The sequence below is a fragment of the Mustelus asterias genome, chromosome 2 (assembly GCF_964213995.1).
Source record: "Mustelus asterias chromosome 2, sMusAst1.hap1.1, whole genome shotgun sequence".
Taxonomy (NCBI): Eukaryota; Metazoa; Chordata; class Chondrichthyes; order Carcharhiniformes; family Triakidae; genus Mustelus; species Mustelus asterias.
Window position 1 is genome coordinate 81,798,840 of NC_135802.1, and position 22,362 is coordinate 81,821,201.

At 39.8% G+C, this 22,362-nt stretch overlaps 1 protein-coding gene across 8 annotated transcripts in view; it reads left to right on the top strand.

Moving 5' to 3' along the window:
- mios (missing oocyte, meiosis regulator, homolog (Drosophila)) overlaps positions 1–20,521 on the top strand; it is a 53,329-nt gene extending 32,808 nt beyond the window's left edge. For all 8 annotated transcript variants that reach the window (XM_078238123.1, XM_078238134.1, XM_078238152.1 and 5 more), the window contains 5 exons: positions 2,905–3,063; positions 9,253–9,405; positions 12,919–13,123; positions 13,842–13,971; positions 18,603–20,521. In XM_078238123.1, the coding sequence (XP_078094249.1) occupies positions 2,905–3,063; positions 9,253–9,405; positions 12,919–13,123; positions 13,842–13,971; positions 18,603–18,699 (744 nt within the window). In that variant the 3' untranslated portion in view covers positions 18,700–20,521. The remainder of the gene's footprint in view (positions 1–2,904; positions 3,064–9,252; positions 9,406–12,918; positions 13,124–13,841; positions 13,972–18,602) is intronic.
- The last annotated feature ends 1,841 nt before the right edge of the window (positions 20,522–22,362 follow it).

Consider the following 22,362-nt stretch of genomic DNA (forward strand, 5'->3'; position numbering starts at 1 on the left):
ACAGATAGGAAGAGTTTCTATAGTTATTTAAATAAGAATAGGGTTAACAAAGTGAGCATTGGCCCAATAGAAAGTGCATCTGGGGAATTGATGATGGAAAATAGGGAGATGGTAGATAAACAGGTATTTTGTGCCAGTCTACACTATAGAGGACACGAGTAGCATCCCAGAAATAACTAAGTCCGGAAATGAAAAGGAGGGAGGAACTTAGGAAAATTATAATCAACAGGGAAGTGATATTGAGCAAGTTGTTGGGTTTGACGGACAACAGATCCCCTGGTCTGATGGACTTCACCCTAAAGTCTTGAAAGAAGTGAGATAGTTGATACAGTGGTTTTGATTTTCCAATATTTCATAGATTTGGGGAAAGTACAATTAGATTGGAAAATATTCATAAAGAGAGGGAGACAGAAAGTAGGAAATTATAGGTCCATTAGCCTAACATCTATCATGGGGAAAATGCCAGATGTTATAGCAGAGCACTAGAAAATTCAAGACAATCAGCCAGATTCAACATGGGTGTGTGAAAGGCAAGTCATGCTTAACCAATTTATTGGAGTTCTTTGACGGAGTCGTGTGTGGTGGATAAAGGGGACCTGGTGGGTGCACTGCACTTAAATTTCCGGATGGCATCTGATAAGGTGTCATGTGAAAGGTTCCTGTGGCAAATTAAAGCTCATGGTCTAGGGGGTAGCATATTGGCATAGTTAGAAGATTGGCTAGCTAACAGGAAACAATTGGCATAAATGTTTTTTTTTCTGGTTGGTTGGATATGACGAGTGGTGTGCCACAGGGATCAACCCTGGGCTTTCAACTTTTTACAATTTCTATAAATAACTTGGATGAAAGGACTGAAGGTATGGTTGCTACATTTGTTGACAACACCAAGATAGGTAGAAAAGCAAATTGTGAAGAGGACATGAGGCTACAAAGAGACATAGGTTTAAGTAACTGGAAAAAGATCTAGCAAATGGAGTATAATGTGGGCGAATGAAATTCCTCATTTTGGCAGGAAGAGTTAAAGAAACATTCTCTTGATGGTGAGAGATTGCCGAGGCTTAAGATTCAGCGGGATCTGGGTGCCCTAGTGCATGAATCACAAGGCAGGTACAGCAAGTAATTAGAAAAGTTAATACAATGTTATCATTTACTGAGGGAAATTAATTAAAATAGTAAGGTTTTTTAAAAAGTTTATTTATTAGTCACAAGTAAGGCTTACATTAACATTGCAATGACGTTACTGTGAAATTCCCCTAGTCACCACAGTCCGGCACCAGTTTGGGACAATGCACCTAACCAGTACGTCTTTCAGAATGTGGGAGGAAACCGGAGCACCTGGAGGAAACCCACGCAGACACAGGGAGAACATGCAAACTCCACACAGACAGTGACCCAAGCCGGGAATCGAACCCGGGTCCCTGGCGCTGAGGTTGCAATGCTAACCACTGTGCTACTGTGCCACCCAATATTCGGTATGCTTCAGTATTATCAGGAAATGGAGAGATCCCATTTGGAGCACCGTGTACAATATTGGTGGTCTCCATAAGGAAAGAACTAAATATGTTAGAATCAATTCAGAAAAGGTGGCACAGCGGTGAGCACTGCTGCCTCACAGCGCTAGAGACCCAGGTTCAATTCCTGGCTTGGGTCACTGTTTGTGAGGAGTCTGCATGTTCTCCCCGTGTCTGCATGGGTTTCCTCTGGTGCTTCAGTTTTCTCCCTCAGTCCGAAAGACATGCTGGTTAGGTGCATTGGTTATGTTAAATTCTCCCTCTGTGTACCTGAATAAGCGCTAGAGCGTGTCAACTAAGGGATTTTCACAGTAACTTCATTGCAGTGTTAATGTAAGTCTATTTGTGACACAAATATACTTTTAACTTTTGAGAAAGTTTACTAATGGAGGAATGAGCAAGTTGTCTTCTGAGGAAAGGTTGGACAAATTAGGCTTGTATCCACTGGATTTTAGAAGAATAAGGGGTAACTTGATCAAAACCTTTTAAGATCCTGAGAGGTCTTGACAGGATGGATGTGGAGAAAATGTTCCCTCTTGTGGGAGAATCTAGAATTAGGGGGTCACTTTTTAAAAATGAGGTGGCGCTCTTTTTAAAAAAAGATGAAGACATTTTTTTCTGAGAGTCATGAGTCTTTGAACTCTTCTTCAAAAGGCAATGGAAGCCATGTCTTTGAATATTTTAAAGGCAGAACAAGATAAATTCCTGATTAACAAGGACATAAAAGCTTATTGGGGATAAGCAGGAAAGTGGGGTTGAGGTTACTATCAAATCAGCTTGAATGGCAGAGCAAGCTTGAGAGCAGTGTGTGCATTTGTGTTATACAGTGAGATCTTAGACTCTCACAGGCTTAACAGAGGAAGTAATATCTATGAACTAGAAAACTTTTAGTATTGAAATAAGTTTGTGAACATGTTCTTGCATTTGCTAAAATTTGATTACCATGATATGTTTGCACAATAAGATCAAGTGTAGTATTGACATTGGTTGAAGTCATAAGGTTACATTGTGGCTTCATTTGAAGCTATTTTTAAAAGTGGCATCTCAGCCTTTTGGCTAAGATAAGAATGAGATGGAGCCTTGGAGGAGGTGCAACGCCTACTCCAATCAGCTTGGATCATGTAGATCAAACCCAAGACAGGAAGTCGTGATCCTGTCTTGTCAGCTTGGATCTGGAATGTCTCACTTGATTGGACTCTGAATTGGACTCTGAATTGGACTCATAAACAAAACAAAATTTGGTGAAATTGTGAACAGAAGTTTTATTTACTTTTCAGCATGTAGCAGTTTTATCCTAAATATTGCACAAATGTAATTGTTTAATGTTGAAAATTGAAATCATCCTGTTCCTAAGCACCTTCAGTATATTGACAAATGATTTTGTTCTTTTTAGATCCTTCGATATATTGACAAACTAACTAATGAAATGAAAGAAGCTGGAAACCTTGAGGGAATCCTATTGACAGGCCTCACAAAGGATGGCATTGACCTAATGGAGAGTTATGTGGATCGGACTGGTGATGTACAGACAGCAAGTTTCTGTATGTTGCAGGTAGGTCAAACAGAATTTGTGGTAGCTACTACTGTTTTATGTATGTTTGTATTTCTATAGTTGGAGATTCTACATAAAACTTGGGGGGTAAAAAATCTTGATTGATCGATCAAAATGCTCACTGTGTAAGGAAGTGTAATCAAAGTTATAGTTGAGGCGGGGGGTAGGTTCAAGATGCAGGTGAATGCTGTTGAGTTTAAGTACTAGAGAGATGAGCTAAATGTCCATTCTTCATTTGTAACTTCTGCTAATAAAATACCACTACGATGTGATGCATGTCTACCATCAAAATGTTGTGTTGTCAGTCCTACAATTCAAGACCATCTTTTAAAACTTGTTAGTTTTTAATTAGAATACATAATAGTAATCGAGAGAAAATTAATGTGCATGAAAGCCTCTTGCTAGTACCATGTGCAACAGAGTCTGTCATGTATTATGCCCTATTCTAATTAAGGAATTATCATAAGAAATGGGAGCAGATGTAGGCCATTTGGCCCATCATGCCTGTTCCACCTTTTTGATAAGGTAACTGGTGATCTGATTGTGGCCATAACTCCCTTGTTTAAAAATCTGGCAAACTTAGCCTTGTAATATATTCAATGACCCAGCCTCCACTGCTCTCTCTGGAAGAGAATTCCAAAGACAAACTACCTTCAGAGAAGAAATCTCTCCCATCTCTATTTTAAATGGGAACCTCATTTTTAAACTGTGCCCTCGAATTCTAGATTCCCCCACGAGAAGAAACATCCTTGCATCATCTACCCTGTCAAGCCTCCTTAGAATGTATTTCAAGATCATCTCTCATCTACACTGCAATGAATATTGGCCCAACATGCTCATCCTTTCTTCGTAAGGCAACCATTCATCCCAGGCATTAGCCTAGCCTTCTCTGAACTGTTTCCAATGGTAGTTTATCCCTCCTTGTGCAAGGAGACCAAAACTGTTACATAGTGCTCAATGTGCTGTCTCACCAATATTCCGTATAGCTTTAGTAATACTTTACTACTTCTTTATACCATCCCTCTTGCAATGAAGGCTGATATTCCATTTACTTTCTGAATACTTGCTGTACCTGTGACTTTTGTGAAATTTTTGTGATTCATGTACAAGGACACCCAGATCCCTCTGTACTGCAATGTTCTTCAAATTCTCTCCATTTAACTAATGTTTTGCTTTTCTGTTGCCAAAGTGAACAATCTCACATTTTCCCACATTATATTTAACCTGTCAATTTTTGCCCACTCAACCTATCTATATCCCTTTGCAGACTCCTTGTATCCTCTTCACAACTTGCTTTCCTATCGACCGTTGTATTATCAGAGTTAGCTACAATACAGTCTGCCCCTTCATCCAAATCGGTAATATAGATTGTAAGTATTTGAGGCTCCAGCACTGCTTCTTGAGGACTACAATGACCACAATTTTCCAACCTGAAAATGACCAATTTATCCCATCTCTCTGTTTCCTGTTAGTTAGCCAATCCTCTATAAGACCATAAGACCATAAGACATAGGAGCGGAAGTAAGGCCATTCGGCCCATCGAGTCCACTCCACCATTCAATCATGGTTGATTTCAACTCCATTTACCCGCTCTCTCCCCATAGCCCTTAATTCCTCGAGAAATCAAGAATTTATCAATTTCTGTCTTGAAGACGCTCAACGTCTCGGCCTCCACAGCCCTCTGTGGCAATGAATTCCACAGACCCACCACTCTCTGGCTGAAGAAATTTCTCCTCATCTCTGTTCTAAAGTGACTCCCTTTTATTCTAAGGCTGTGCCCCCGCGTCCTAGTCTCCCCTGTTAATGGAAACAACTTCCCTACGTCCATCCTATCTAAGCCGTTCATTATCTTGTAAGTTTCTATCAGATCTCCCCTCAACCTCCTAAACTCCAATGAATATAATCCCACGATCTTCAGACGTTCATCGTATGTCAGGCCTACCATTCCTGGGATCATCCGTGTGAATCTCCGCTGGACCCGCTCCAGTGCCAGTATGTCCTTCCTGAGGTGTGGGGCCCAAAATTGCTCACAGTACTCCAAATGGGGCCTAACCAGTGCTTTATAAAGCCTCAGAAGTACATCCCTGCTTTTGTATTCCAAGCCTCTTGAGATAAATGACAACATTACATTTGCTTTCTTAATTACGGACTCAACCTGCAAGTTTACCTTTAGAGAATCCTGGACTAGGACTCCCAAGTCCCTTTGCACTTTAGCATTATGAATTTTGTCACCGTTTAGAAAATAGTCCATGCCTCTATTCTTTTTTCCAAAGTGTACGACCTCGCACTTGCCCACGTTGAATTTCATCAGCCACGCTAATATGTTGCCCCCAACACCAGGAGCTTTTATCTTGTGTGCAGTAATCTTTTCTGTGGCAACTTATCAAATGTCTTTTGGAACCCAAATACACTGCGTTTCTGGGTTCTCGTTTATCCACCCTGTTAGATTTTCAAAGAACTCAAAAGAAAAATGCCAGACAGGATTTTCTTCTCACAAAGCCACATTCATATAGTTGTATTATGATTTTTCTAAATGTCTTGCTACTTACTACCTCTTTAACAATGGATTCTAGCGGTTTCCCGATAATAGGTATTAGACCTATAGTTTCCTGCTTTCTGTTTTCCTCCTTTATAGAATAGAGGTTTTGCAATAAAGATTTTCTAATTTGTTGGGACCATTCCAGAATATAGCAATTGTGGAAGATTGTAACTTGTGCATCCATCTCTGTAGTCACTTTTTTAAAGATGAAAACAATCAAGTCCAGGGGACTTGTCAACCTTTAATTTTAATAGTTTTCCCTGTATCTTTTTCCGAGTGATTATGATATTTTTAAAGTTCCTCCCTCCCTCTTTTTATGTCTTCCACAGTGAAGACAGACATAAAATACCTATTCAACACTTACTACCATTTCCTTGTTTCCCATTATAAATTCCCCTCTCTCAGCCCCTAAGGAACCAATGCTCACTCTAGTTATTTTTCATTTATCTTTTTTATATTTCTAGCTTTCTAATTTCTCCCTCATTGGCTCAGATTGTATGATCTTCAAATTGTCGGTCACTGGACATACTCCCCAAGATGTGCTTTGGGATCCCTTGGAAGGCCTGATGCTTTGTAGGAATTGCAAGGGAAGTTTGAACTTCTGATGGGCAATTCTGTTTCCTTGGACCATCTGGAAAGAGTCTTCAACTCTGTGTCAGAATTGGAGACTTCGGACAGTTCCAACTTGCTTATCTTGTTACCCAGGGAATGTTAGACAGAAAAACTTACTGTAACTCCTGGGTAACTATAAAATGAAGACCCTCAACATCCCTGACTCCTCTCCACACAACCAGATAGCCACCACTCTACTTCCCCACCAACCCCTTGTCATCTCTTAACCCGACCATCCCCTGACCCACCTACCCATGCACCAATTCTGTCAATCTCGGCCAACTGCCACCCTATTCCCCCACCTATTTACCTCACCCACTTAAGTATACACTTGTCCATTTACTCTCATTCACTTATTCTTACACTCATTTACTAACACACTGAGAAGCTCAAGGACCTTTAAACACTGACAGCATCTAATGCCATAAAAAGGGGGTCCTTTTGTAACATGTGCAAGTAATTCTCTGATCAGCATTGGACATAGGCTCTGGACGTTTCGGACCATTATTTTTTCAGTGATTCTTTGCTGGTTTCTAAAATCTGTTTAATCTTCTGACCTCCCACTAACCTTTGCTGTATTTTCTTTCAATTTAATGCTATCCTTAATGTCCATAGTTAGCCAGTGAGTGCATCCTTTTCGTTGAGTCTATCCTTCTCAGTGGAATACATCTTTGCTAAGAGTTTTGAAATTTCTCCTTGGATGTCTGCCACAGTTTCTCTACTGTCTTGCCTTTTAATCTATTTTCCCATTCCAGCTTAGCAACCTTGTAATTGCCTTTATTTAAGTTTAAGACAATAGTTTCGGAACACAATTTCTCACTCAAACTGAAAGTTAACATGATAATTTCGCAAATTGCTCCTGTCCTGTTCACATTACCAGGCAAAAAGTCCCTGTTCCCTGATTAGTTGCAGAATATATTGCTTAATGAACCTGTCTATATTGCACTCTCTAAACTCATCCAGGTTACTTTTGCCAATTTGGTCCAATCTACATAAAGATTAAAATCCTCTGATTATCACAATACCTTTCTTGCAAGCCCCTGTTTTATTTCTTGATTTATACCCTGTCCTACCGGGCACCACAGTGGTTGGTGGTACTGCTGCCTCAGCGTCAGGGACCCAGGTTTGATTCTGGCCTTGGGTGATTGCCTGTGTGGAATTTGCACGTTCTCCTGGTGTCTGCGTGGGTTTGCTTCAGGTGCTCCGGTTTCCTTTCACAGTCCAGATATGCAGGTTAGGTGGATTGGCCATACAATATTGCCTCGTGGTGTCCAAGGTGTGTAGGTTAGATGGAGTAGCCATGATAAATCACGTGGTTTTAGGATAGGGCGGGCTGAGTGGGATGCTCTTTCGGAGACTCGGTGCAGACTCAATGGGCCAGGTGGCCGCCTCCTGCACTGTAGGGATTCTATGGTTCTATAGCTACTATGATGTGGAGATGCCAGCGTTGGACTGGGGTAAACACAGTAAGAAGTTTAACAACACCAGGTTAAAGTCCAACAGGTTTATTTGGTAGCAAAATCAACACGAGCTTTCGGAGCCCCAAGCCCCTTCTTCAGGTGAGTGGGAATTCTGTTCACAAACAGGGCATATAAAGAGACAAACTCAATTTACATGAATAATGGTTGGAATGCGAATACTTACAGCTAATAAAGTCTTTAAGATACAAACAATGTGAGTGGAGAGAGCATCAAGACAGGCTAAAGAGATGTGTATTGTCTCCAGACAGGACAGCCAGTGAAACTCTGTAGGTCCAGGCAGGCTGTGGGGATTACAAATAGTGTGACATGAACCCAATATCCCGGTTGAGGCCGTCCTCATGTGTGCGGAACTTGGCTATCAGTTTCTGCTCAGTGACTCTGCGCCATCGTGTGTCGTGAAGGCCGCCTTGGAGAACGCTTACCCGAATATCAGAGGCCGAATGCCCGTGACCGCTGAAGTGCTCCCCAACAGGAAGAGAACAGTCTTGCCTGGTGATCACCAGGCAAGACTGTTCTCTTCCTGTTGGGGAGCACTTCAGCGGTCACGGGCATTCGGCCTCTGATATTCGGGTAAGCGTTCTCCAAGGCGGCCTTCACGACACACGATGGCGCAGAGTCGCTGAGCAGAAACTGATGGCCAAGTTCTGCACAGATGAGGACGGCCTCAACCGAGATATTGGGTTCATGTCACACTATTTGTAATCCCCACAGCCTGCCTGGACCTACAGAGTTTCACTGGCTGTCCTGTCTGGAGACAATACACATCTCTTTAGCCTGTCTTGATGCTCTCTCCACTCACATTGTTTGTATCTTAAAGACTTTATTAGCTGTAAGTATTCGCATTCCAACCATTATTCATGTAAATTGAGTTTGTGTCTTTATATGCCCTGTTTGTGAACAGAATTCCCACTCACCTGAAGAAGGGGCTTGGGGCTCCGAAAGCTCATGTGGCTTTTGCTACCAAATAAACCTGTTGGACTTTAACCTGGTGTTGTTAAACTTCTTACTGTCTATAGCTACTGTCAGAGCTTCTATAAACTATTCCCATTAATAACTTCTTTCTCTTGCTGCTGCTTATCTCCACCCAAACTGATGGATAAATGCTGCACAGCAAATCATTGCGAGTAATAATTATTTTAATTGTAAAATAGTTAATAAATTTGGTTAACTAATGACTGGTTAGTTTTTCAGTATGATTGGTTAAAAAGAGACATGATTGAAAGATCGATATAATAGTTGAAAAGAGGTGTATTTCAAAGAGTGTGATGTTTATCTTCAGCTTGCTTTACTTCAAGAAGGTACATCGCTGAACAAGAATTGTTTGTAGGAGCTGGCCAAATGCCTTGAAAAACAATCTCTACATTTTATTTATTCATATCATAACTCATGACCTATGGACAACCAAGATATCATATTTTGTAGAAAGATTATACATAAGTTGTGATTGCCACCCACTTTTCTTTGGCAAATGTCGCGAAAAGTAATTTCTGACCTCTTTAATGATGTGATTTCAGAGAGCATTATGAATTTTTAAGTAAAGTATTTTAACTTTCTCAGGGTTTTCCGAGTGATGTTGTGAAAGATTCCAGGGTCCAATATTGGATTGAAAATTATCGAAATCTGCTTGATGCTTGGCGGTTCTGGCATAAGAGGGCTGAATTTGACATCCATAGGAGTAAGTTGGACCCATGTTCAAAGCCTCTTGCACAGGTAAAGTCTTTTTTTTGAGAATCTGCGCAATATTGGTGTGTAAAAATATTGGTTTATTTGGAGAAAAGATCGATTTTTTTTTAAAGAAAGGGAAATCAGACAAACTTGTTAATTTGGGTATTAGACAAACTAATGGGGCTAAAGGCAGATAAGTCCCTTGCCCTGATGGCTTGCATCCTAGTATCCTAAAAGAAGTAGCTACAGAGATAATTAATGCATTGGTTGAAATTTTTCAAAAGACTTTGGATTCTGAGAAGTACCGGAGAATTGGACAACAGCTAACGACATGCCTATTCAAAAAGGGAACATAGAACATAGAACATTACAGCGCAGAACAGGCCCTTCGGCCCACGATGTTGCACCGACCAGTTAAAAAAAAAAACTGTGACCCTCCAACCTAAACCAATTTCTTTTCGTCCATGAACCTATCTACGGATCTCTTAAACGCCCCCAAACTAGGCGCATTTACTACTGATGCTGGCAGGGCATTCCAATCCCTCACCACCCTCTGGGTAAAGAACCTACCCCTGACATCGGTTCTATAACTACCCCCCCTCAATTTAAAGCCATGCCCCCTCGTGCTGGATTTCTCCATCAGAGGAAAAAGGCTATCACTATCCACCCTATCTAAACCTCTAATCATCTTATATGTTTCAATAAGATCCCCTCTTAGCCGCCGCCTTTCCAGCGAAAACAATCCCAAATCCCTCAGCCTCTCCTCATAGGATCTCCCCTCCATACCAGGCAACATCCTGGTAAACCTCCTCTGCACCCTCTCCAAAGCCTCCACATCCTTCCTGTAATGTGGGGACCAGAACTGCACACAGTACTCCAAGTGCGGCCGCACCAGAGTTGTGTACAGTTGCAACATAACGCTACGACTCCTAAATTCAATCCCCCTACCAATAAACGCCAAGACACCATATGCCTTCTTAACAACCTTATCTACTTGATTCCCAACTTTCAGGGATCTATGCACACATACACCTAGATCCCTCTGCTCCTCCACACTATTCAAAGTCCTCCCGTTAGCCCTATACTCAACACATCTGTTATTCCTACCAAAGTGAATTACCTCACACTTCTCCGCATTAAACTCCATCCGCCACCTCTCGGCCCAACTTTGCAACCTGTCTAAGTCTTCCTGCAAACTACGACACCCTTCCTCACTGTCTACCACACCACCGACTTTGGTGTCATCAGCAAATTTGCTAATCCACCCAACTATACCCTCATCCAGATCATTAATAAATATTACAAACAGCAGTGGCCCCAAAACAGATCCCTGAGGTACACCACTTGTAACCGCACTCCATGATGAATATTTACTATCAACCACCACCCTCTGTTTCCTATCCGCTAGCCAATTCCTGATCCAATTTCCTAGATCACCCCCAATCCCATACATCTGCATTTTCTGCAGAAGCCTACCATGGTGAACCTTATCAAACGCCTTACTAAAATCCATATATACCACGTCCACTGCCTTGCCCCCATCCACCTCCTTGGTCACTTTCTCAAAAAACTCAATAAGGTTAGTAAGGCACGACCTACCTGCCACAAAACCATGCTGACTATCACCTATCAATTCATTACTCTCCAAATAACTATAAATCCTATCCCTTATAATTTTTTCCAACATCTTGCCGACAACAGAAGTGAGACTCACCGGTCTATAATTCCCGGGGAAGTCTCTGTTCCCCTTCTTAAACAATGGGACAACATTCGCTAACCTCCAATCTTCTGGTACTATACCAGAGGCCAACGACGACCTGAAGATCAGAGCCAGAGGCTCTGCAATCACTTCTCTTGCCTCCCAGAGAATCCTTGGATAAATCCCATCCGGACCAGGGGATTTATCTATTTTCAGACCCTCCAGAATATCCTGCACATCCTCCTTATCAACTGTAATACTGTCCATTCTACTCCCTTGCAACCCAGTGTCCTCCTCAGCTATATTCATGTCCCCTTGCGTGAACACCGAAGAGAAATATTGGTTCAATGCTTCACCAATCTCCTCCGGTTCCACACATAACTTCCCTCTGCCATCTATAACTGGCCCTAAACTTGCCCTAACCAACCTTCTGTTCTTGACATACCTATAGAACGCCTTAGGATTCTCTTTAACCCTATCCGCCAAAGTCTTCTCATGTCCCCTTTTAGCCCTTCTAAGCTCGCTCTTCAACTCCCTCTTAGCCAATCTAAAGCTTTCTAGTGCACTACCCGAGTGCTCACGTCTCATCCGAACATAAGCCTCCTTTTTCTTTTTAACCAACAAAGAAACTTTTTTGGTGCACCACGGTTCCCTAGCCCTACCAATTCCTCCTTGCCTGACAGGGACATACCTATATGTTATAAGGATGTTATATTGCACTACTGTGAAAGACAATCCAATAGTTCAGAGCAGTTATGAATCACTGAGTAGAGTAGACCGTTCGGCCCCTTGAGCCTGTTCCACCATTCAATAGGATGGCTGATCCAACATTCCTCACGTACACCTTCCTGCCCTTACCCTGTAACCCTTGATTCTCTTGCTGATCAAAATCTATCTATCTTGGCCTTACATATGCACAATAACTCTGCCCCCACAGCTCTTTGTAGCAAGGAGTTCCAAACATTCTCAACCCTCAAGAAATTCTTCCTCATCTCAGTCTTAAATTGGCACAGCTTTAATCTGAGACTATACCCTCTGGCCTTCGACACTCCCATGAGGGGAAACATTCTCTCAGCATTTACCCTGTCAAGCTCCTGAAGAATCTGATATGTTTCAATGAGATCTCCTCTCATTCTTCTAAATTCCAATGAGTAGAGTCCCAACCTGTTTAACCTTTCCTCATAAAATAAAATTTCTCCATACTGGGGATCATTCAAGTGAAACTTCTTTGAACTGCCTCAAATGAAATAATATGTCCCCTTAAATAAGGGGACCAAAACTGCTCAAAGTACTCTAGATGTGGTCTCACCAGTACCTTGTACAGTTGGAGCAAGAATTCCCTACTCTTATACATCAACCCTCTTGAAATAAGGGCCAACATTCCATTAGCCTCCCTGATTACTTGCTGCAGCTGTATGCTAGCTTTCTGTGTTTCATGCACAAGTATCCCCAAGTCCATTTGTGTTTCAGCTTTCTGTAGTTTTTCTCCATTTTAAATAATACTCCGTTCTTATGTTCTTCCTTCCAAAAATGTAAAACTTCATATTTTCCCACATTATACTCAAAGATGTGCGGGTTAGGTTGATTGGACATGCTTAGTGTTGGGATTGGCAGGGAAAACAAGTGGGGTTATTGGGGAAAGGGCCTGGGTGGGATTGTTGTCGGTGCAGACTCGATGAGCGGAATGGCCTCCTCCTGCACTGTAGGGATTCTAATGGGTCTGTTTTCGGAAATGAGAACCATTTTGTGTTGACTTACATTTTGTTACCTTTGTGAGGAAATTATAGTCAAATTACTTCAATGTGGTAAGATACTTCACGTTTCATGTTCTCAGTTGTATATTAAAATATGTATTCCAGGTGTTTGTGAGCTGCAACTTCTGTGGAAAATCAATATCATATAGTTGTTCTGCCATGCCACATCAGGGACGAAGTTTCAGCCAATATGGTGTTAGTGGTTCTCCAACCAAATCAAAGGTCACAAGTTGTCCAGGATGTCGTAAACCTCTTCCCCGCTGTGCACTCTGTCTTATCAATATGGGAACACCAGTTTCAAGCTGTCTAGGTAAATGTTGATGTTTGGTATCAGGACACTATCTAAAAGTATGGTTAAAATAGAAATCAGAGCAATCCTTTAGCAAAATAGTTGGGGAGGCCGTTCAGATGAGCATATCTGTGCTGGCTTCTTTCTAGACTATACAAAACTAATCACACTGCCGTGTTGTCTTCCCACCACGTGTGTGTGTGTGTGCCACACAGGATGTTGTCATCGGTGGGTGGTGCCCATTGTTACATGATTTACATCTGTAGACTTTAGAATACACCCTTCGCTTGTACAAATGCATTTAACTGGTAGCCTTTTCAGAATAAAAAGATTTGGCAAACCATTCTGTTTGGGTGAGGAGAACAACAAAAAATTCATTGGCATGGTTGACAAAAGTGGCACAGTCAACACAACTTGTACCATAATTTTGTTAGTTAATCAAGTTTCTTCACAATGATAATGAATCCTTTTTTACCAACTGTAAACATACTCAACTCAAAAGGAGAGAAACAAAAATGTGCACAAGACAAAGAAAATTCATCCATTTCTAAAAAGAAATACTTGTGATAAAAACATTAGGTAAATTCATCATTACCTTTTGTCAGTAATAAATTTTAACTAATAGGAAAGAGAACACTGTGGACAGTAAGGTAGAGCAAAACATTGATAATATATTTGGAACTTTTAAGCATCTTACTATTTTTACACTATAACTGTATGAATTTTTTTCTTGGAATAGGAACTGGAAAGTCTGATGAAAAAGTTGATCTTAGCAAAGACAAGAAATTGGCTCAGTTCAATAACTGGTTTACTTGGTGCCAGAACTGTCGTCATGGAGGTCATGCTGGTCATATGCTCAGCTGGTTCAGGTAATGGTGAGATATCTGAGTTGAGATATAAATTGATTAGTTCCAACTTGTAGAGTTTATAGTTTTCAGAAATGAGATGCACTGCATTGGCCCATTTTAGAACCTGCATTATAAAAGGTAATGTAATCTCCCCAGATGGCTGTGTCCATCAACTACGCCTTATCATCCATCATTCAAGAGTATTTTGGATTACAAATGCATGAACTGGTGGAATGCAAGTTCAGTTTCCCCAGTTTGCCAAGTTCCTCATTAGGAGAAAGGTGAATTTGGTACTAACCAAGGAGCCTTGTTTGTAGGTTCAGTCAGCATTCTAACAATTTCTGATGCAGCATGTCATTACTCTAAGGCCCTGAGATCTTTACCATTTAAGTCGCTGTCTTTGCTTGTTATACCTCTTCCAGATCTTGCACTTTGCCTGTTAGCCTTTCAAAGTTTATTTATCTGTGACGATGCCTGCCATTTCATGCTGGCTTTTTCTGATCAGGAGGTAGAAATTTGAAACAGCTACAGTTGCCCTCCAATTGGCTTTGGGAGTTTACAAGCAACTAGATATTAGATTTGCTTAGATCAACAACAGGTTCCGTTGTACAGAAATAAGTAAACTGCATGGGTATATATTTTTAATCATTGATTTAATTAATTTTTCATTATGGCTTTTAATGTGCATAATGTTTTGCTACCTCGACTAGCCAACTTTGTAAATATTACAGCCACTGTAGAGAAATGTCATTTTCCCTTTAATACTTTACATGCTATTGAATTGTCCTAAGTGCACTACTACCAAAATTAAATAGGATTTAGATTAATGAGATTATTAGTTGTGGAGGTATTACTGAAATACAAAATAGACTGAAAATGGAGAAATAAATTTTTGTGCCAAGTAGAAAAATAATAGACAAAATATAACTGCTTAGGTACCCCATAGTTGCTATTTAGCAGAAGGAAAAACCAGACCTCATTTGTATTACCTCATCTTCATATTTCTGAAATTACTAATCATTTATTCGTTACTAATCAGGGCGGCATAGTGGTTAGCACCGTTGCCTTACAGCACGAGGGACCTGGATTCAAACTGGCCTTGGGTGACTTGATTTGTGATCTTATTGACAGTTTCCCAGTGTTTTCTCATTGATAAAGATCAAGAGCAACAATCTCAATCCCTGTGGACTTTAATTTCACCATCAGAACTATGAGAATGCAAACAGTAACTTTTATAATCCAGACATCTGACAGCAAATCCTACACTGCTCAACCATGTTGTGTCAAATATCAAGAGTGTCAAAAGACTACTTTGTATCCACCAACCTAGTGACTTCCCTCAAAAGAAAATTAGCCAGACTGTTGAGAAATTATCCAGGTTGTTGAATTATGACTTTCTTTTTCCCAAGTCATGTTGAGATGTGTGCATTAAGATATTTCATTCATCCCATCTCTGTCAAGCTAGTTGATGGGTTTTTGTCTAATTGTGCCAGTGTATGAAATTGAATTATGTAAATCTGTAATTTGTGAGAAAGATGATCGTGTCAGCCAGCAGATGAAAACTTTTACTAGGTCTGGCCTACATGTGATGCTCAACATTGTGCGCTTAATAGAAATAGTATAACAAGTCTCAGTTTTATAAACACCAGCTTCTTATCAAGAAAGACTACCCCCACATTTGCAGAACAGAAAGGGAGGGCAGTAAAAGTGGTTGAGGAGGGGCAAGAAATATTGATGAGTTAATAATTAGACAGAAAATATTAAGCGGTTTTGCATCTTTGAAAGTAGTAAAATCGCCAGGCCCAGATGATTCAGAGAAGCAAAGGAGAAAGTAACAGAGGGTCTGACCATCCTTTTCCAATCCTCTTTGGCTTCATGTGGGATGAGTAGAAAACAACTATGGTTGAACCATGTTTCCAAAGGAAGAAAGGAATAGACCGAACTATAGGTCAGTCAACCAAACCTTGGTGTGGGAAAATTATTGGGAAATAGAGGGACAGCATCAATCATTACTTGGGCACAGATTAATCCAGGATGGTCAACATCGATTTGTTACGGGAAGGTAGTGTCTAACTAGTTTTATTTGAATTTTTTGAGGTGGTAATAAGAAGAATCATTGAGAGTAACACATTTTATGTACATGTAGTTTGGCAAGGCTTTTCATAAGGTCGTACATTGTTAATGTTGTAATCCTCTCACAATGAGGTGCATGACCTAGTTGTAAGTGCAAGCAGGTGTTACTGATTGGGGAAAGGTTAGGGCATTATTAAGTATACATAAAGGGCTGTTCCCACCTTTGTGGGGCAGGAGGAAAGGAGAATCTGGGTTTTTGTTGAGGAAAGACTGAATCCGGATTCCTAATTTTCTCCGTGAATTATAACATACAGTGATAACATACATGACTGGTCAGAAAAGTAAAAGCTCATGGACAGACTTCGTGGCAGGAAACAAGGTAGCTGATAGGTGTTTTAAATGCATGGAAGGCTGTTTTATGATAAGGTTCTGCAGGGCTTAATGTTAAATCCCTTGTTTTTTGTGGTGTATAATTCATGATTTAGAGATGTAAATACAGCGAGATTAAGTAGTTATCTGGTGAATTGGCTATGTGGCTGAGTGTGAGGAAGAAGGTTGTAGATTGTGGGGGGAATAAGATGGACAGTTCAGGTGGGCAGCAAAATAGAAATTACAATTCAATCAGAGAATGCATTTGGGAAGGACAAACAAGCCAATGGATTACACAAAATAGTAGGATATTGAGAATCCTTCTGCATATCCACACAACCTCGATGGCTGCAGGACAGGCAGATAAGCTAGTTAGGAAGGCTCATGAGATACTTTATAACTGAGGCACAGAATAAAAGAGCAGGAATGTTATCGTAGAACTGCATACAGCTAGACTGCAGCTAGAGTACTGCTTATGGTGACCACATTACAAAAAGATATGATCACACTAGAGAGATTGTACAGATTTTTAAGAATGTTGTCAGGAATGGTGAATATTGGCTGAGGAAAGATTAAATAGATTGAGGTTGTCCTCTTTGGAACCGAGAAGGCTGAGGGGAGATTTGTGAGGTGTATAAAATTGAGGGTCTGAGAGAGAGTGGATAGGAAGGACTTATTTTCCACAGCAGTAACCAGGGATCATAAATTTAATTGGTAGTAGAACTAGAGGGAAGTTGAAAAGTGTTTTGATCCAGAGGGTGGTGCGGTTAAGAACTCACTGCCTAAAAAGGTGGTAGAGGCAGAAATCCTCATTGCATTTAAAAAGTTACTTAGAATGTACACTTTTAACTGTCTTGCCTACAATATGGACCAGAAGCTAGAAAGTGAGATTAGACTGGATAGATGGCTTTTCACAGTACAGGTATGATGGGCCAAATGGTGGCCTCCTCTGCTGTAAATTTCTGTTTAACAAAAAAAAGCCACCGTTCAAACATTCAGTAAAGTTTTAGGCATGTCATTATAGGTACAAAAGCTATGGAAAAGATGCATTGTAGGCTTTGGGTTGTATGTTACCAGAGGTTCAGATCAGTTCTGAAGAGACTTTGTTCTCATTTCTTTCATTAAGTTTTGGCATCACTTGGTCTTTGAGATTGTGGAGGATTTTAATTTAAGTTAATTGTGATGTTTTGTATTTACTGGTCAGAAAGACAAGGAGCATAAATGTAAGACAATAATGAAATTAAAAGTGGGGAACAGAATGAATGGAGGTAATTTCTTGTAACACAAATTCCAATTAAAGGGTACTAGTTGCTTTAAAAAGAGAGAAAATATGTGATATGGGTAATAAGGAGGAAAGTAGGATTTAACATGGAGGAAAAGTACTCTCAGATTTGGGCTTAATGGACTGTTTTTGTGATGCTGCGTTCTATGATGTAACTGGCATAAGATTGACTTTACCTTCCCCACAGAGAAGAAAATACTGCAATTGTTCATCTGGTTACCAACTCACTTTAGCTACATAAAATTCTTGGTTGGCATGAGTAGCATTGGTACATTTATTTGCTATATTTTTTTATAAACAAGATTTATTAACTTAACACACCTTTTCACACCTGAAGACAACTGATTAAATAAAAGCTACTGCAATATGTATTGTAATTAAAAGAACATTGCTAAGTAATTATCTTCAGGATATACATCTATATTGCACATAAAAACAATCAAAATTGAAAGGCTCAAGTCCACAACAGGTGTTTGCGGAAGAGACATGTAAAGATATCGGGACTTCATTCTTCAGCTCATTCTCAGTTGCGATTTTAACCGTGTTTTTTCTTTCACCAGAAGCCTCAACTTCATGTTTTTGTTGGGAGCTGCTTGGTTGCTACATAGCTTTAAACAATATTTTAGATTTGACAAGTGTAAGGCTGGGAACTGCATGTTTTTCACTTCCACTGTAGTTTTAAAATACCTGTAGTAAAACTTCAACATAAATTAGATTTTAATCTTTTTAAAATCCTTGTTGACGTCATCCTTCCTCTTTACCCCTTCTGTCCCAAGTCTGAAATAAATTTTGTTTTTCACTACGAATCGGAATGAATGGGCCAATTTCAGAATTGATAGACATGATCTTGTGTGATATCTCAATGGCTACCCCGTCTTTCCAGTTCTAATCTTTACTGCTGCAGCTTTTGTCTTTTTTCTCCCCACAGGGATCACCATGAATGTCCAGTGTCTGCCTGTACCTGCAAGTGCATGCAGCTGGATACAACAGGAAATCTAATCCCAGCAGAAACATCCCAGAGCTAAGAAAAAAGGAAAGAATCCAAGATACTGCTTTTTAATTGTCCTTGAAAACCTCTGTGTACCTTCTGTCACTGAGCATCCGTTGCTCTCAAAGTAATGGGGAAACAAAATGTTCCATTATCTTGGCAATTTGAAGTCTGAATTATTTTGAGGTACAGCAGAAATAAGCCTGGTTGCGAGTCATGTTTTTGGAGCTGGTTCAGTTCATTTCAAGACTTTCCTGGGGCTCTGACCATCACCCATAGTGATACTAAACAGAACTTGACACAAGAAATGAACCTATATTTATCTTGTCTCTCGCAGTAAATTCATTTTTAGTTCAAACTCATGAAAACCTGAATTCAGTGCTCCTTGGAATGAGCCACTTTAACAAAGACTACTTGGATTAATGTTGTACAAATTATACAGATGTTTATTTTCAGTTCCAGGAAATTAGAATTAATGTACAAGGAGGATATGCCAATATAACATGGCATTAAGCAAGATTCAAGACCTGGTGTATTATTGCATCATTATGATTTGTTTCTACATTTTGCTCTATTTCTACATAATCCTAAATGTCATAAAGAGGAATAACTGTACGCTTGTGCCTCAGACACCTCTGGTCCTGTTTCATACATCAGTACTGATTTCTGTTAAATTAAATTCCTGCTGTCATATAGTTGAGTGTAGCCGAAGGTGCACTACATTTATTAAATTCAGTAGAGCATATCATATTTTCATTTCCATGCAAAGATATTGAGATGTATGGTCCTCTACTGAAGCAATAACTGTTTAAATACTAATTAATGAGTGAAATCAGATTCAGCTTGACAATTGTGAAATCTAATGTGGTCTTGGCCATGAAACTTTGACAAATAAATTATCTAGTAATATACTAAAATACTGAGTCATGTTAATTTACCAGAGTTGGAAAAAATGTAATCTTATCTTACAATTTGTAAACTGCATTTACTGTTATTTTAATGCTTCTGATATGTGCATGTGCCTAAAACCAAAGCTCTTCTATTTTAATTGGTTTCACAAATTTGTAAATAAAGTGTGCATATTTGTTCGCACAAATGGTATTCTCCTTCTACAAAAAGCCTTCAGTTATGACCCAGTTATTGAGGAAGTCATGGAGGTTTTGTCTGCTCTTTACAAATTTTCTTTTTTCAACTGCATGGTTTTAACAACGATATGAGGTTGGTATTTGGGCTTTGAGATGATGTCATGCAAGTTTGAATTGCAAAATGGCACTGCAAAAAACGTAAATTAAAAAATATATAGCCAAATTTAATAATTTAGATTTTTCTGAAAAGCCGAGAGTGAAGGGCTGACCTCCACTACGACTGAAAAGGAAAATCAAACCATTGTGCCACATTTGGTTAAAACTTGAAGATTAAAGCTGGCAAAAATGACCAGATTCTATAATTTGCGTTCCCAAGAGAACAACATGGAAAACTGCTGTTATGATCTCAACGTGGTGAGAACAATGTAAAAGCTGGAATCAGAAAATGCTGGAAAACCTCAGAAGATCTGATGGTATCTGTGGTGAGAGAACGGAGCTAGCATTTCAAGTCTGATGACTCTGTCAGAAGTGAGAATGTTGGACTGGGGGAGTGGGAATGGTGGGGAAGGATGTGTTAGTGGTAGGAAGCTGTTCTAAGTTATAACATATAAAACAGTAAAGAACTAACATTTTTATATAGGTGCTAAATCTTGGGATATTTCAATATATCTCACACAATAAGCTAGTATCAATGTGCTTTCTTTCAGTTTTCTTAGCTGAATAAAAACAATATATTCTAACTTTAGAAATGAAAATAAAATTGTCCTGTGCAGCATTTATTTCTTCAGTGGCCATTTTTCTCCTCATTTGCATAAGCTTTTAAGTGTTTTTTTTGTCCAAGGTCTTGTGTTCTTTAATCATCACTGGTTTAGTTACCTTTTCCTCCCCTCTTCAGCCAAGCCGCTGATAGTACAAAAAGCCATTTTAAATTTTGAGCTCGTCCCTTCAAGAATGAAATGTGGAAGCATTTTTTTTCACATGAAAGGTAGTGGAAATATGGAAGTCTTGTCCAGAAGGTTGTGGCTGCTGGACAATTGAAATATTCGGAATTGAGTTTGACAACTTTTCTAGGAATTGAGATACCCATAACCTGTGATCTAATAGAATTGTGGTTCAGGCTCAAAGGCTACCCATTTCCACCTATGAAAATAATCAATTCAAAAAGGCAAGACAGTCAAATAATTCAAAGCTCCTTGCAAACAATTTCCTTAATTAGTTAAATTTCTAATGTCCAAAGGAAGGTTTAAGATGAAATTCCAGTAACAATGTTGTCATTTACTTTTGACTACGTGTATGATTGTTTTTACTTGAATACTTCAGCCTCTCTAAGGTCAACGAAATTAGATTTGGATATGTTTGCATTGTACTGATACTGAAGGCAGGTGGCTCCTGCTGTAATCAGGTCAAGCATAAGTGGTATCACGCTCCTATTAGAAACAAATGGTGCAAATTTTGCAGTCATCGACAAAGCAAGGGCACTTGTCATTAACCTTTGAAGGAAGCTGTCAACACCGATCTGTCTCTGGTGAGAATTTCCCTTTCCCGATGGCGGTATGATCTGGTGCTGAGTCAAGGTGTGCATCAGCAATTATATCAGCAAAGAGATAGGCAACCAATCAAGTTTGAGTATTTGCAGACAGCAAAACAAAGTTAAATCACTCAATTTGATTAAGCCAAAATATAGATTGAAAATGTTTTTTAAAAATGTGCAACTTTTAAATTTATTAATGGTTGTTACCAGCAATGCCAGTATTTATTTTCCATTCTTATTTACCCTTGAAGGCAGATCCATGGTGGTGAGCTGCTGCCTTGAACTGGTGCAGTCTGTATAATGAAGGTAGATCCATGGTACTGTTAAGTTGTGAGTTCCAGGGTTTTGATCCAGTGACAGTGAAGGAGTAGCAGCAATGTAGTTCCAAAACAGAATTGTGTGACTTGGAGGGAAACTTGCAGGTGGTGATATGCCTATGCACTTGCTGCCTTTTTCCTTCTAGGAGGTGGAGGTTGCAGATTTGGAAGATATGTCAAAAGAGCAGTATATCATGCAGATGTACTGCCACCACTGAATATTTCAGGCGATGGGTGGCGTGATCAAGCCCGTCTGAACTGCAAGTCAGCTGAAGTAGTTTGGTGCAGAAGAGATTAAACTGAAGTTTGGGGGTGCAACAAGGTTATCAAGAATCTAATACCAGTTACTAATACATCTTGGCAATTAACCACCTTGCTTTTTTTTTATAAATATGGACATGGATTATTGGCAACAGCCTTGAAGCAGCTTCATGGGGTTGCAGACAGAAGGGGAATATTTAATAGGAAAACTTTAAGTATTCAAAGGTTATGGATAACTTCTGTTTTGCAACAGAATTAAATTGAGGGAGCATTTGGTTTTCATGGTGGATGTTCATATGGTGGTATCACATGCCTTAGCTTTGTTCTCTTGTTTTAGAGAGCTACACTATACCAACCTCCTGACATAATTCTCCCCTCTTTAAAGAACAAAAATTACAGCACAGGAACAGGCCTTTCGGCCCTCTAAACCTGCACCAACCATGCTACCCGACTGAACTAAAACCCCCTACCCTTCCGGAGACCGTATCCCTCTATTCCCATCGTAT